The 16,846-nt window shown below is 35.6% G+C and overlaps 3 protein-coding genes across 3 annotated transcripts in view; 1 reads left to right on the plus strand and 2 right to left on the minus strand.

The window, feature by feature from the left end:
- Positions 1–918: 918 nt before the first annotated feature.
- On the minus strand, positions 919–1,659 carry LOC124366632 (piggyBac transposable element-derived protein 4-like). Its single transcript, XM_046823229.1, has one exon. The coding sequence runs from the start codon at positions 1,657–1,659 to the stop codon at positions 919–921; it is 741 nt and encodes a 246-aa protein (XP_046679185.1).
- Positions 1,660–1,663: 4 nt separating this feature from the next.
- LOC124366633 (piggyBac transposable element-derived protein 4-like) lies at positions 1,664–2,590 on the minus strand. The gene has a single exon (XM_046823231.1). The coding sequence runs from the start codon at positions 2,588–2,590 to the stop codon at positions 1,664–1,666; it is 927 nt and encodes a 308-aa protein (XP_046679187.1).
- Positions 2,591–7,181: 4,591 nt separating this feature from the next.
- Positions 7,182–16,846, plus strand: part of LOC124366978 (very-long-chain (3R)-3-hydroxyacyl-CoA dehydratase-like) — a 41,967-nt gene continuing 32,302 nt past the window's right edge. The window contains exons 1-3 of the mRNA XM_046823617.1: positions 7,182–7,452; positions 10,087–10,189; positions 13,773–13,895. Coding sequence (XP_046679573.1) covers positions 10,103–10,189; positions 13,773–13,895 — 210 coding nt within the window. The 5' untranslated portion in view covers positions 7,182–7,452; positions 10,087–10,102. The remainder of the gene's footprint in view (positions 7,453–10,086; positions 10,190–13,772; positions 13,896–16,846) is intronic.

Raw genomic sequence — 16,846 nt, forward strand, 5'->3', positions numbered from 1 at the left:
CGGCCCACATTACAGCAGCGCGTCATGTACCACCCGTGGTACACGAACAATGCATTTTCAAATGGCTCTCTGAAACTAACGTTTGCCTAGAAGGTTCTACATTTCTGTCTACGCCATCTATAAAACTCTTATAATATTTTTCATTCAATGCAAACTCGTTTTTCCCAAAATTGGTGTAAAAAATTGCATAGTATCTGAATAGTTGTTTGCCGTGTTTGTGATAGCTAATAAGCCTATCAGCAAAGATAAACCTGTAAACCTTTATGTTCTTAAACTTAATATATGTTCATACATTTAGAGTAGTTATTACGGGTAGATTAAAAAAGTTGCTCACGTTATAAGTTATGAGTTTAATCTGCAGAAAGTGACAAGTCTAACCTAACAAATACTTCGTAAATTGAAATAAAGTAATGAAAATAACTTAAGTATTAAAAAAACTCTAAATCTACATGACATTTTTCGTCTAATGTTTGTTATTGAAACAGTCCAAACACATCGCTGGATTATCTGTGCAGTCTTTGCAGAAAGTTGTAACTCTCTTGCAACGTTTTCTGGCTTCTGTTGTTCCATGACAGGCAACTAGAGACTCATAGCAAGGTAAACATCGTTTTCTTGATTGCTTAGCAAGGCCATCTCTCTTAACTAATTCGTGTTTTTGAGTAGGTAATCGTCTTGCTGAAAACAGCACATTAAATGTTGAAAATATGGTTAAAGTCAAATGTTCAAGAAGCTTATAATTAAAATTGTTTGTACAGACTTTGAGGCCTAATTTACGTGTAAACTATTTGATCTGTTTCCTAAAACAATACGGATTCAGATTATATAATTTAAATGAAATACACTAGTTATAAATAAGATTACCTGAAATCGGAGGTGTTGAGAGTTGGTTAGAAGCAGGATTACAGTTACTGTTTTCCTCTACAAGCTTTCTTGCCAACAAAAAACAGATCGGAATTTTAGCATATCCCATTTAGCTTTCTTTTCCCTAACACTGTTGAATACCACAAAGGCGTTCACAACACATGTACCCAGCAATAACTCTAGTGCAACCTTCTTGTACCATTTAGATGTTTTTCTCAATGGGCTATAATACGAACTCATTTGGTCTGATACGTCTACGCCCTTTTTGGCATCATTGTAAGCTAAAACACAGCTAGGTTTCATGATTGGTTCGTTATTTCTATTGGTTTTTTTACTGGGCAATAAGTTGTCCCCATCCTCAGGTCGAGTACTTATCAAGTTTACTCGCCTCTTGTCGACCCAGCTGATTACTTTTACACCTTGTTTGTTCTCCTGCGCATACACTTCACCCTTTTTCAATTTCTTGCTTATAACAGTCTTCGGATTGGACTTCAAATCCTTTCTCAAGGTACCACAAAGGTAAGTTTTTCTTTTAAGCAAGGCCTCAGCTAACTCGACGCTGTTGTAATAATTATCAGCGTACAGCAAACGGCCGTGGCCTAAGAAATCATGAATAAGATGCAGCATTATTTTTTGTTTGTGGCCTTTTCCAGATGTAATGTCACCTTTACCTACGTATATTTTGAACTTGCAGGTATAGCCATCAGGAGAACAAAGCTTGTATATTTTCACACCATATTTGTGTGATTTGTCCGGCAAGTACTGCCGGAAATTAAGCCTGCCTCTCCACGGGACCATGGTCTCATCTATAACTACAGTTTTCACCTGGAATCCTGACAGCTTTGAATCTATCATTTAACATGACCTGCAGATTTTGGAGCTTTTTCATCCTGGGTTCTTCACCTACTGCTTCTTCATTATTATGAAAATGAAGACATCGAAGAAGCATTTCAAACCGCTCTCTCTTCATAGCCTGTTTTATGAAGTCATTTTTAAACATGGTGTCATTTGACCAGTAAAACCTTATTTGAGGCAAAGGGCACATCCCCATCACAATCAAAATCCCTAGAAATTGTTTTATTTCTCCACTAGTACAGTCAATCCACTGCCTCATAAAAGACCTCTGTTTGGGGATATTGTTTGAAATATCTTGCCGGGCATATCGGTTTGTTTCTTCTACGATGAGGTTAATAATATCGTCTGTTAAAAACTGCTCTAATACTGTTACAGGATTTGATATGTCAAAATCATATACTAACCCTTCATTGTCAGTATAGGGAAATTGTCTAACAGTACTCTTTATGTCATCCCACTCATTACCATCGTCATCATTACCGGTACTTGTTTCAGTTTCACCATTTGGCCCATCATCAGTTTCGGGCACATTGCCATTGGCGGTTTCATTATTTTCCTGATAAGGTTCTTCTAATTCTGATCTTGTATTATTTTCATAAATATTTAAACCTAATTCATCACTTAAGCTTATATTTTGTGAGAAATAAAGAACTGCATTCTGAAGGCTTACGTCATCTGAAGTAACAATTACATTTTCTTCGATATTTAATGCATGACTTACTTCATTTGCATCAAGTTCCTCATCATTACCGTCTGCATTTGAATCCTCACTATCTGCTTCAGATGGTAAGTATTCGCTCCCCGACACAGAAAAATCAGTAAGTTCACTATCACTGTGGCCTTCAAGAGCATCATCGATCTCTTGTTCGTCCATTTTATTACAATTTCACTACGAAACACCACAAAATAACTTTCAATTCAACACACACCCAGTCACTAGCAGTGGTAACCTACAAATTAACGAAGCAGACTGACAGAAGAAAGACAAAAGCGCGCCAAACGATGCTCGCTAAATGTCTAGCTAGACGCAGGTTAGAAGCAACACATGTACCACGTGTGGTACACGACGCGGTAGATTAATGTCTTATTAGTTCAGCGCGTCGTGTACCACACGTGGTACACGCACATATATGTATAAAAGTTCATCAAAAAATGGTTTAATTTACGTTTTGATAGTTTTGCACATATTTTATAACTGCTGTCGAGTGATTTAAGCAAAAAAACAAAATACGCATTTCTGACAGATTTTACCGATATCAACACGCCACTTAATTACGAAGGTAGTTATCACCTACGTCGTGAATGTGTTAAACAATGGATTTGCACAATCTGGGACATAGTAAACCTGTATTAAGTATTCCAGACACGATGTACGAAATATTATTACTTAAAAACAATTCTTTTGATTTAATGGAACGATATAACTTATTAAAAGTCTAGAATATTTTAGTAAAACATCGACAGAACGCAGTTTACTGTATTTTGTTAATAATCATGTCCTATCAACTCTTTCATCGTCCAAACAGTTAGCGGCTAAACATCAAACCTTGCTGAATACGATAATCCTTTTAGGATTGATCGACATTGATGACATCTCCCGGTTAAAATAATGCTGTTCAGTAATTATATAAGTGTTCAAGGGCCTCACTGCACCGAGCACCAAGATTTTTTTTATTTGCTCAAATAGAACATTATGACGATATCACAAAAGTTCTCCGCTTTTGGTCGTTATCATGGGCATACAATTTTTCAGAATTAAAGAAAGTTATCATGAGAGAAGCTTACTCGTATGTTAGATATGGCGCAAAGTAGAGGAGCCAGTTTATTGCGGCATTGTTTCGGGACACATGGAAGGATTCCGTCTGGCTCACAGCCCTTCCACGAGTGAAGTCCCAAAAGCTTCCTCTTGACATCCCGCACAGCCTCAGAGCATTCAGAAAGAACAAATGAATTATGACAAGCAAAAGCAAGTACAGTATAGAAGGTTCACTACAGGTTCCTGAGGCGTGTTGGAAAGACTAGGGAAAAGTAATCCGTCAGAACCGGTTTCTAGTGAAGGGAGACAAAAGGCCTGTGGCTTAGATTAATGATAACAATCCAAAACATTTTGGGGTTTGAAGGCATGGTATCATTAACATGAGCTGCACACCTAGCTGCACGATCCGCACTCGGCATTTCTTTATACCATTCACTCATTATACAAAAATAATAGTAGTCGATAACATTAAGTTTTCTTGTATCCGGAACGTCTTGAGTATCACCAAAACTCTCACCTACTTGCTGAACCACCTGGGAAAGACTGGCTGGCCGATCCTCTTCATTCCTAATGTAGTTTCACATACTCACTGAACTGAGCTCAAAAGCTTCAGAAACAACATTTTCACCTCATTCGAGATCAAGTTGATCCATTGAGCAAATCATTTCTAATAGTTTCTTGGTCGTACCTATCAAGGTTATGAATAAACTTACAATTCTCACAAATGTACCATTGGAGATTGCTATGCAAGTGATACTCGAAGCAAGAGATGACAATCTTCTTGTGGTATGTTAACATAGGTTGCATAACTGAAGACACATGAATAAATTTTATGAGAGTCAGAAACCAGATCTACTATGACTCCTCTGTCATTAAGGACATTAATCTGAGAGATAGCAAGCAAAAATATAGCTTTAGCTAAAGACGCGGGGGGTAGTAGAGGCATATAATTCATCCACTTTGGAAGCTTAAGTTTCCAATGATTAATACTTGTTTGAACGGAAAGGTCTTTGTGATAGGAAGAACTGTAATAGCTTTATGAAGCGGCCTCATTCCACATTATCATTAGTGGCCATTCTTTCAGTACTCTAATCACAAAGAAAAGTAAACGTGAGTGAAACGAAAAAGGGTAGAACATGTATCATCAATGTTACAATTAGACTCAGAAGGCGAACTTCGGCTATTGTGCATTTAGCAGTGTACATGATCAGTGTAAAATCCTCCTTTCTAGAGCTTCTAAGGCTAACTATGTCCACTTTGTTGACTCAGCTATCTCATTTAGATGAGATACAATACATTAGTGTGTGTGTGTTGGTGGTTTACATTAGTGTAAAAGTCTTTTGGAGCTTTGTCAGTGATTTAAGGCGAAAATCTTCTATCCCGAGTGAGATGAACTTCGGTGACTCAGTGTCTTCCATCCAGGAATGATGTGTAATATGTTCAGCACATTCTTCTCTTCTGTGTATGAGCCTGCTGACAACGGATCACTGCCAACGAAGGCGTATGACACGCCTTTTACCTTCTCCGAGGTCTCAGTTACTGCTGAAGCAATCCATAAAAGGCTGAGAGCTCTCGACGCTTCTAAGAGATGCGGTCCAGATAACATTACTCCTGGAGTCCTGAAGCATTGCCGCGCCGAATTAGCCCCCATACTTCTCTTATTATTTAACTTTAGCTTGGCCAAGGGAGTTTTTCCTGAAATCCTGAAGGAGGGTTACGTCGTACCCATTTTAAAGTCTGGTGACAGACAGGACGTAACTAATTATCGGCCGATTGTGATTCTCTCAGTGTTGGGCAAGATATTGGAGGGTTTGGTACTGGACATCCTTCAGCCACTCTTCAAGAAATCATCATTGAAGAACAGCATGGCTTCATAGCGGGGAGATCTACCGTAACTAATCTTCTCGTATTCCAAAGTTATGTTCTTGAGGCATTCTGTCGTGGGCGGCAGGTTGATGCTGTTTACATCGATTTTTAGCAAGGCGTTTGACAGGATCAGCCACACTCACCTACTTGATAAACTGGAGGGTTATGGTGTCTTGGGAACTATGCTGGCATGGTTCCGTAGCTATCTTTCCAACCGTAAGCTGGTAGTTTGATTTGCTAATCAAACTTCTGACGCCTTTGTCCCATCTTCCGGTGTGCCTCAGGGCTCCCACCTTGGCCCACTTTTGTTTTCTATATTTATTAATGACATCAAGAAGGTCACCAAAGTTCCTTTCTTACTGTTTGCTGACGACATAAAACTTTTTCTTGAAGTATCCTCCGGCGAAGACTGCGAAAATCTTCAGCAAGCACTTAACTGTGTAACGAAATGGTGTCAGTGCAACGGGATGTCCATTAATGCCAGCAAGACCAAGCTAATGACATTCAAGAGAACCACCTCCACAATTGGTTTTAACTACTCCCTTGATGACAAGCTTCTTGATCATTGCACATCCATCAAGGATCTTGGAATAGTTCTCGACTCCTCCTTTGGCTGAAGTCTCCATATTGACCAATTATGCTGCCGAGCGTCTAGTATGATGGGGCTGATTATGAGAACTGCTAGACACGGCCTTAGCTCTAATGCTCTTGTACTCTTCTACAAGTCTCTTGTCCTCCAGCTGCTCGAATACGCTTCAGTTGTTTGGTCTCCTCACCAACTGGGCCTCATTGACAGACTGCAGTCCGCACAAAATAAATTCCTTAGGTATTTGGACTGGAGAGAGCCTGATAGGCATCTGAACTTGCTCCGGATACATCCACTGGTCGTTAGAAGGGAGTTTGCAGATATTGTCTTTCTTTACAGGATTCTTAACTTTGAGGTAGTCTGCCCCCTCTCTCTTGGAGCGAATTGCATTTCGTCTCCCTTCTGCCACAAGGTCACGCAGCCTGTTCGAGCTGGGCCACTTAAACCGCAACTATCTGTAGTTCAGCTCTGTCCTAAGAATGCTTCGGTTTGGCAACGACGTGTGCAGTGGTGTTGACTTTTTCTGCAATCGGCTGGGAGCTTTGAGACGTGCTGTGTTGATAGTGAGGCTGGAGACATTTGAGTCGGAGTGAGCTTGTCGAGTCCTACACAGGATTATATTAATAGTTACTCTATGATTCCACTGTTATCTTTCTTGTTTTAGTCTATTATTGTTATCATTGTTATTGTTGTCGTTGTTGCATTATTATTTTTGATTACTTGTTATAGTATTACTTATTACTGCACTATTATTGTTATTGATACCACTTTTGTTATGTTTCACATTGTTTTAGTTATATCTTTTTTATGCTTGTTCATTTATTATGTCATAGGCATGGTTAGTTGTTGATTTTGATTTTTCATACCGTATTATTTTTATGAGCATTTGCTATTGTTAGTCAGTCTAGGTAATGTAATTTGCAAAATGGTTATACCGTGGGAATTTAAATAAATAAATAAAAAGAACCAATGACGAGATGTAAATAAGTGTTTGAATTGAAGACTAATAGATTTATGGCTACAAAAAACTAGTTTCATTATTGTAACCAAAAGATGAAAAAAGGAGTACATTCTGTAACATTTGAGATAATTCTAAGTAAATCCGAGTCCGTTTAGTCATCAGTCAGTCAAGTCTACAGATTATAAAACTAATTTTTCCCGGCCGTTCGGCCAAAGTTATTCCGTAACAGAACATAATCAATGCACTTAACCAGAAAAAAAATCAGCTGTTTATATGTACCAGGTATCTACCGGTTCCAGTTTCTATCGTTCTTCTCAGTTTGGGGGGTTGTGGTTTGTGTTTCCAGAAATTACTTCAACTCCAACTAGTGATTTTTTGTACTGTATTTCAACTTCCACTTCCAAGACGTCGTCTGTTCTATTTGTATGTGTTGTGACAAGTGTAGACTGCAAAGCTGTATTCATTCCGTTCAAGAAATGAAGTGATTTAGAAATTTAATAATCTTACAATAAAAGTAGTCAAGAGATAAAATACTAGGGACTTTTATTTATATTTATATACAGCATTGTGAGTTGAAGTAGCCTAAATTCAATATTTGTACATTAAAATTTAGTAGGCTTACGCCTATAATATAATAGTTATACCTAGCTAAAGCTTCCATAGCCTATTATTGTTAGACAAAATTCTACAATTGAATAGTGAATCTTGTTTCTTCAAACAATAATATAGGAGGACCTTAATAAGCTGGGGCACCTACACTCTTATTTGATTGCTATTATCGAACAATTCTATATATTATCCAACCTCTTTATTGTATAATAACATACACAATTTAGAGTTATAATAAATTGCCATAACAACAAAATGTACATTACAATTTTAATAACGTATATTTAACAATAACATTACAAAACCAACTATGGGCCTAGACTTACATATCAGAGAAATCTTACGATAGTTATAACTTGACCAGCTTGATAGCAGTGTGTAGGCTTAACCGCTTTTGTGAAATAGAGGAAAGAATTCTTCCTGTGGGTTCCCAGGAGCCAAACCCATATGTTGAATCTAGGATCTCTCATAATCTCCTAATATTCATTGTCATTTTAAAAGTCTCACAATATTAGTTACTTTTTGCTGTTTATTGTTTACATTAAACATTACTGAAACTAATAAGTTTAAATGATATGGTAAGTTAAATAAACTCTAATATTGAATTATTCCTTCTGATAAAAATAATCAATCCATTTGTTACAAACAACCGAATAACGAGGGGAGGCAGTTTATTAAAGTCTAGCCGAATATAGTATTGTAGTAAATAGTAATACAGAAAAGTTCATACTGCTTTGACATATGATTTTGGTAAATGTTTACAAGTTCCACTTAACATGGTTTGTTGATTTTGTTTGTCAAAAGAAACTACCAAATGATGAAATTCATGATCATGCGATAGTAAGATTATCAATAGTGATAGGAGATAATAAAAATATGTTACAATAATTAAATAATATATTAGTGAAAGACATAAAAAATAGAATAAATAATGGCATGCTAATTGGTATTTATTTACAATACCGTGACCATGAAAAATGGACTTTTTTTCATGGGTTGGGCATTTATAGCCAAGTATTATTATCACAGGTGCATATAAACTGGGGGGAAAGTATATTATTGTATTATATTGATGCCTTTCGGGCATTATTGCGTTAAAAATGGAAAATAACCGACAAAATTTTGTCGAACAACACTTGGAGGGTTAAGGATCAGGGGCATCACGTGATCTGGGATTCGACTTTTGCAAGCTCGAGTTAATTTTTTTTTTCTAAAACAGCAAGCAGTGCGCAGCACTGCGCAGCGGGCAGGCATCGTTGACAGAATTAACGTACTTGTCAGCATCATTTCAGTAAAATTGCCAGAGATACTGTCAAAAACAGAGTTTTCAAAAAATCGTAACTCCTTTGATTTTCGTTGCCGACGAATTTTTTCTTTACTATTGTTTTCAGGAAAAATTGTAGTTTTCAGGGGGAAAAAATGAACATACCTTTCCATGGTCACGTTATTGTAAATTGATACCTGCTAATTCTTTTAATTAGTTCAGCAGCCTATATTTTATCATTGATAGTACTTCAATAACAGTGAGAACCAACATAAATAAGAAACAATAAGAATAAATTATTATACCCCTAAGAATAATTTATAAGGATAACAACAAAGATGTCTAAACCTGAACAATTTTCAACAAATGTAATTTGCTATATAGGAGGAAAACACAGAAACAACAATATTACTGACATTTACCATCGTTCAGTGATATAAAAAAATGGGTTTTTAAGTCATTTTTAGCATTTCTTCATATTATTTTTCTTCATATTCAATATATTGATTATTATTCAGTAATTCCAGAGACCAAGTATACAAGGTATTTAAACATACAATAAAGAAAGAGGTTCCTGGAGCGTACCAACTCAACTAAAGTAGTTACTGAAGACTTGAAATCAATAAAAATAAATAAAATTTACACTGGATTAAATATACTTCCACTTTACTAGTACAATAGAACAACATTCATATCTATACTCATAAAATTGCTAATTATATAAACTAGTTATTCAAGGACATATACAACACAATAATATTTACACTGTGTACATTGACATTTCATTGTATAAATGCTTGAAATAAAATATTTGAACCTACTTCTGGACAATGAAATGTTCTAGGATAGGCAAATTTAACCATGTAACTTATATGTAGAAAATAATCATTACTTACTTATTTCACCACTACTGTTTCCTAATCTGTTTTCATGCATTTGTTTTAATGCCAGAACTTGTGATGCTGGTTTTATTTATTTATTTAATTTTTTTTTGTTATATTCCATTGTTCTGTGCAGGAACTTTTATAATTATTATGTACTTTTTATGGTTCATGAAACATATTATTTTAGAAAAATGAAATAAAAGAAAGTTTTCTTAAAGTAATATTAAATATTTCCAGACAAAATTATCGGTTCTCATATTACATATTGGACATCAAAAGTCTTGGGTAGTGTTTTTATCCAACAAGATAAAATTCACTATCATTATTCCCATTATTCAGATTTCAAAACACTGTTTGCTTGTTCAGAGTTTGGTACTTATATTTAAGACACTTAGTCAACTGGTTGAGATTGAATATCTGTAAACTCTGTAAAACTTGTTTCAGATCTAAAAATAAATAAATGCGGTCAGAACTATTGTCTCCATTTATATATTGGGCACAAGATGAGTCAAACGTGTTTATCAAGATTGACCTTAAGGATATCAAGGTTAGTACAATTTTTGTGGTTTCTGTTTTGATAATCTTTGCTATTTACTTAATGTGTGGTAATGAAAACTTTTGAGGTTATAAAATTTTAAGGCAAGCTCACAGATGGTGCATCCTGTGATAATCATATCACTCAAATCCAGTTTTTCAAATGTCAATCTGTACCTGATAGCAGTATAGTTATCTTCAGGTGGATAATTGTTTGGAAAAGCTACGTACCACGGATATACAGGAAAACATGAATTGTGTCCAAGGGACTGGATACACAACTGAGTACACTTGGTAGTCAAACCATCCTTCTTGAAATTGTCTGGTAATGAGATGTACACACAATTTTCTGTTATTCAACGTACGTTAAAAGTTGTGTGTGGGTGTCAAAAAAGTGTAAAACATGTCCTTCATTGATGAAGAAACGATGGTTAATGAAGAATTAGGGTATCTCTTTTCCTTAACATGTTCCACACTACGGTATATTTTCGTCTAAATTAGTCTATTAAGCACATACATCATTTTTTTGTAACAAATTTCTGTCATCAAAGATCAGCGACACACAATGACACCTACCGCGGCATATATTTGTGCTGGTAGCTGTCATTAAAATCTACCAATGACACAAATATAAGCTTCTGCTTCTATCAACCCTTTACACAAACTATTTTGGTCTGGTGTATGATGAAGTTCTGAAACTTTTATACAATCTATGGAGACACGTGCTACTTAGTTTCTGGATATGTCATGTTTACACTTGTAATTAGGTTTTGTAAGTTGGTACTAATGTTGTTGTTTACATTGTTATTACATCCGACCTATTGTCAATTGATGTTCCAGATAGAATTGTAACCTAAATGAGAAGTGATTTCCGTTAAGTTAGCTGCCGACCGCACGTCTGGGGTTCTATTTTAACCCTTTGAGTGCCACAGCATATTTTCCCAAGTCATACGCATAAATTGCCGGAGCATTTCCTTCTGTTTTGCAAGCGTGTGGGGAAAAAACTATATTAAAAAAACTATTCAACCGATTTGAATAATTTTTTTTAGTTTGTGTGTTATAAAACAAGGTATTTTTTCCATATAATATTATAATTTTATTTTTATTTACACAAAAAGAATATAGGTTATAACAAAAAACTAAAAAATGAAAAAAAAAAACAGTAGCAGTCGTGGGACTGCCGATAGAAGTGAAAACGGAACTATTAAGTTGAGAGTAATTAAAACTATATGCAACAATTATACAGATGTACTGCTACTATAACGTATTGTTGACGTGACTCACAAAATTATACTTATCCAAAAAGCGTCCAACGCGCACATAATACAGTCAGAAATAGTCGATGTATTAGTGAAAGTTTTATAATAAACATCGGTGATTCTGAGACCAGCGATAGTGAAGAGGATAGTGACGCCAGTGATGTGGAGGAACTCGCCGCTCCATTGTAAAAAAGTACTGTAGGTATTAAAGAATATTATTTTAATGCAAAAAAGTTCAATGCAATCATTATACTTGTTGTAATTGCTCAATATTAATAGTTAGTTAAACATAGAATACAAGTGAGTTAACACCGTTGTAAATAATACAGTTATTGCTACGGATAAAGTATATAATTGCAATAACAATTAAACCCACAATAATTTTAAGACTAATAAATTAGTTAAATTAACTTGGTTCTTTCGTAAAGGTATTTTTATTGCACAATAAACTAATTTATTGAGTTAATACGGTATCAGTGAGCCATACAGTTCCGGCAGAAACGTTCACTCATCACTTCATACGCTACTACAGGCTAAACTAAACTTCCAATAAAAAAATGATAAATTACAAAAAAAATATATTCATCTATTTTCACACAACTTTCTCGCTGACAAATTTTGTCTGACCAAAAAAATAAAAAAAATCCTCGCTTACTACTTTTTTCTTGTCATTGTAAACGCTATGTAAAATGTAAACAATAATCAAAATTATTTCAACATTTTTTTAATATTTGAAAATGTAACCAATAGATTGCCAATATTAAGAGCTTTAATTTGACGCATCTTACAGAATTGTACGACATTGGCTTCACTTTTAAATCGTGAGAGGAAGCCGTAGAGGTCACTGATTTTCGCAGTCTGTTTTCATACTCCGCCGGGACAGTTTTAACACAGCGAGACTGACGTTTTCATGCAGGTTAGTAGTCCGCGGCCAAGTCTACGGTTAAAATTTTAAAGGCAAATTAGAAAAAACTAGTACAGTTATAAAAAACTTACTAGACACCAATTAAATGAAAAATTACATTACAATTCCAACGGTACTTGTTTCATTGAATTCCGTCAATCTAAGTAAACACAACCACGTTAAAGGTAGGCTTGCACAAGCCTGGAACAACAACCAGTTTGTCTTTTGATAGGGATCAGCTGATAATACATAGAGTATTATCATTAGCATGTCGGTGACGCGAACCGAGGATTTTACCCTCTACCAAAACGCTCAACGCGCCTAAAGAAGTTTTCACTTCAAAAAATAAATTTCAAGTTTGAGCTAAAATTTTATTTATACAATATTTTTTTATATTTTTTTTAGCTATACCATATGAAAGAGCATGAAAAACTGAACAAAAATCATGCATAATATGGTGTGTTACAGTAATATTTAACCAGATACTGCAATATATACAAAATACAACAAAAAGCAATTTTTGTTCAAGTTTGTCAAAAGTTTAGAAACAATATTATAACTACCCTATTTCACTCAATGGAGTAAGACGACTGTAAAATACTAATTATATAAAAATATACACAGGCCTACAATATAACCTTACTTCTATAACCTTAAATCAAGTTTGATTGGAACTTGCGTTTTACTTCATCACCAATCCAACAATAAAATATACGTCACTAAACACGGAAAAAGAAGTTTATAAATGCATTGTAAGTTTTACTGAACACAATTGCAGAATAGTAATAACAACAGTTTTCAGCATAAACACACGAAACTAGCACAATGTAAACACACAACGAACGAAACTGTGTAGTTTTAATGGCAACAAGTAGCAGCTGACCAACTATTGCGTCATCTGTTTTTTTCTGATGACAAATAACTATAAGGGGGCGGTGAACAATAAAAATCAATCACAATTTATTGATAGTTCGAAACTTGTAGATTGCCGTGAAATAAGTTATTTGTCAAAACAAAAATGAATTATATGTGATATTAATTAAATAAAAATCGTCTACTGGGTAGATGCCGGCAATTTATGCACATTTCACAACATCTACTATGTAGACGCTGCGGCACTCAAAGGGTTAACATGGTGCTAGTTTAAAATTGCGTCATAAGTAGGAACTCATGTAAATCCATAAATTTTTCACTTGAGATTTTAGTGTTTCATCGCTAACGAAATCTAAAAATATTATTATCTGTAAATATTAATGGTATATAATTTATATTCAGTATATATTTTTCCCATAAGAAACTCCATATTGAATATAAATTATAAACCATTACAAATCAACATATCTTTAAGAATTCATGACTTAATGTAAAAATATTATATTGCTGACAAACTAGAAGCTTCGATGGTACAATAGTTAATTGACAGTATTTCGCAGGAAGGGAAAGACGTGAAACTGACGGATGACTCAGTGCATATGGATGCGTTTGGTGTTGGGGCCCATGGTGCAGCCAAGTACGCGGTACGCCTCAAGCTCTTTGACACCATTCAGAAAATAGAGGTTAGTAGAAAATTTGAATTTTACGATTTTAAACAAAGACATACACATTATTTGTTACAGTGCATGATGAAGTACAGTAAAAGAAATGAATATGTACAGGTTGGACCAGTTTTCGTCAACTGCGTAAATTTAATTTTTACTGTAATTAGTAAAAAAACAGTATCGTAATATTTGAACTGTGTACAATATTAAATTTTAAGTGAAGTCCAGCTTATTGTATACAACATTGTAATATTTACACTATTCAGAACAAATTTAACACGTTCGCTACCGAGCGGCGCATATATGCGCCGGCCGGGTTATTACGAGAGACCGACGTCAGAAATACGATCTTTACACACAGACCAAGTTAATATTGGTGTGCCCTTCATCACAGACCGATGGTAAGATTTTGTTTAAATAGGTTATTATACTTTGTAATAACCCTAATTATATATATATTTGATGTATATTTCTGTTTTTGCGGTTTTTAGCATTATTTTATTACGGCGCATATATGAGCCGGTCGGTCTATAGCATCAAAATGGTATCATAGACCGAGTGTCCCAAATATGAGCCACTATTTATTTGTTGAAATACTTTAGATTCAAGGATAATTTTTAACAAAAAAACACACCTATTCCATGAACAAGTTTATTTTACATATTTTATGAGACATATAAATCAAACTTTTACATTACAAAGATTACAAATAAATTCAAACAAAAGTGTACTTGAGATAAATTGGATGTTTGGGCCTACTTCTCATGCCATAGATTGAAACAAGTTGGCATGCAAAGGCCAAATGGTTTGTCTTTAGAGTCCTTGCAAATAGAGCAGGCATAAAAGGTTTGCTTCCTTGTATTGTGTGCTTCTCGGCAGACATGGCACCTCAGTCGCTTTTCCAGCTTGACAGGAGCATGAGTCGTCTGTGAAGAGCGGATGGGGCGAGGTTTCCGTGGAATGGGTTCTACATGAATGTATTGTTTTATAATAATGTCTCTGAAATTCAGATAGGTTGTCTTCGTTGTCAATTTGGAAAAAATAAATGTGCTGTTCCACAGTGATACATCTAGCAGGTGGAAAAATATTTTTATGTACCACCGAAGAGACTTTCTAGGAGTGGAATAATAAGAGATCATTTGATCACTGCGATCAATCCCACTCATACCCTTGTTGTAGCGAACAACCATGCTGGGCTTTTGGATCACTTCTCCCCTTTTTGTTCTTGTTTCCTCCATCTCGGGGCCATTTGAAGTTGAAATAGTCAAAACATTTCTTTTATCTCGCCATTTCATGACGGTAACGTCACCTCTTTGACGGCTCACACACTCCCCCTTTTTCAGTTTTGTTTGCACCACAACTTGCGGATTCCCAACTCTATTTGACTGTAGAGTACCACACATGTTAGTCTGGTTGGTCATGAGGTACTCGGCCAGGTCCACGCTGTTGTAGAAATTGTCGAGAAAGATTATGTGGCCTTTGCCGAGGTAGTTCTGCATTAACTTTCTCACAACTTCAAAGGCGTGGCCCTTTTCTTTGTCAATAAGTGTCCCCTTTCCTAAGTAGATGATGATATTTAAAATGAATCCATCAGATGTTGTCAGTTCGTACAGTTTTATACCGTACTTGTGTGATTTGTTTTTTATATACTGCCGAAACGACAGTCGGCCTCTGAAGAGGACCATAGCCTCATCTAGAGAAAGTGACTTCCCAGGGCTGTAAACCCTAACAGAGTTTGCTAAGATATCATTGAGGACATTCTCAATTTTATGCATCCTATTGTCTGTGGAGTCTATGTTTGGATCATAAAAACACAAACATCTTAAAATACATTCAAAACGATTGCGGGACATGGTCCGGCCAAAGATAGGATGCTCATATAAGCCGTCCTTGGACCAATAGTGTTTTATAGATGGAAGGTTTACATTACCCATCAACATACACAAACCTAAAAATTTTTTCAATTCTTCAACAGAAACATTTTCCCAAAAGTTTAGATGAGCATGTTTGGAAAGAGGTGTCCCTCGCATGATTCCAGCTCTGGTGTTTGTCCATGTGACAATTTTTTCTAACAGGGCGGTGTCAAAAATATTGCCAAACACTTCAACTGGATCAGTTGTTTGTATATTCACTTTTTCTTCACCCACAAAATCATGAATTAGTGGGACTTTGTTCGTGTCAGTCCAACAACCATTAATACTGATATGATCATTGTGGACTTCATTGGCAACGAACTGTACATTAACATCATCGGTAAAATTATTTTGATTCTGCACATATTCATGTGCCTCTACTTCAGTAACAACTTCATTGCGGTCTACTTCACTACTAGAATCATCACTACTGTTAGAGGTTGGAATGTACTCACTGTTACCATCTGATGAAAATAAAGAACTTATTTCAGTGTCACTGTCACTATCAATTAACTCACGGTCAATCTCACTGTTGGTACACACACGCCTTCGTTTTCTATTTGGCTCCATGTTCATAAAAAATCAGATAGAAGCTTATACAGTACGTAAACTTACTCACAGAACGTAACCTCATTCACTGAACATAACCTCAAACTTAGTGAACCACGTGCTCTGCTGCAGTGGCGCGGCCCGGACGAGCATTTCACAAACTAATACTGTTGAGACCAGTGAAATATATACCGTAAATACAGGTCATTGACTTTGACTTATCCAGAGACCAACCGTCCCATATTTGCGCCAGACACCCCCAGAGACCGATACGAAAATATTAAACCGTTAAAATAGACCAGTGATTTGTCAGGATATTATTAGTAACAATAGAACACTGTCCCAAATATGCGCCGTCGGTCTGTATCAGCGGGCCCGAGCGGCTCATATGTGGGACGCTGGTCCAGGAGTAAAAACCGTACGGCGCATATATGGGACAGCTGGTCTATATATATGTTTTTTATTTAACATATCGGTATGCGAACGTGTTAAATGATCGTTTTTCTC

This window comes from Homalodisca vitripennis, chromosome 7 (assembly GCF_021130785.1).
Source record: "Homalodisca vitripennis isolate AUS2020 chromosome 7, UT_GWSS_2.1, whole genome shotgun sequence".
Classification (NCBI taxonomy): domain Eukaryota; kingdom Metazoa; phylum Arthropoda; class Insecta; order Hemiptera; family Cicadellidae; genus Homalodisca; species Homalodisca vitripennis.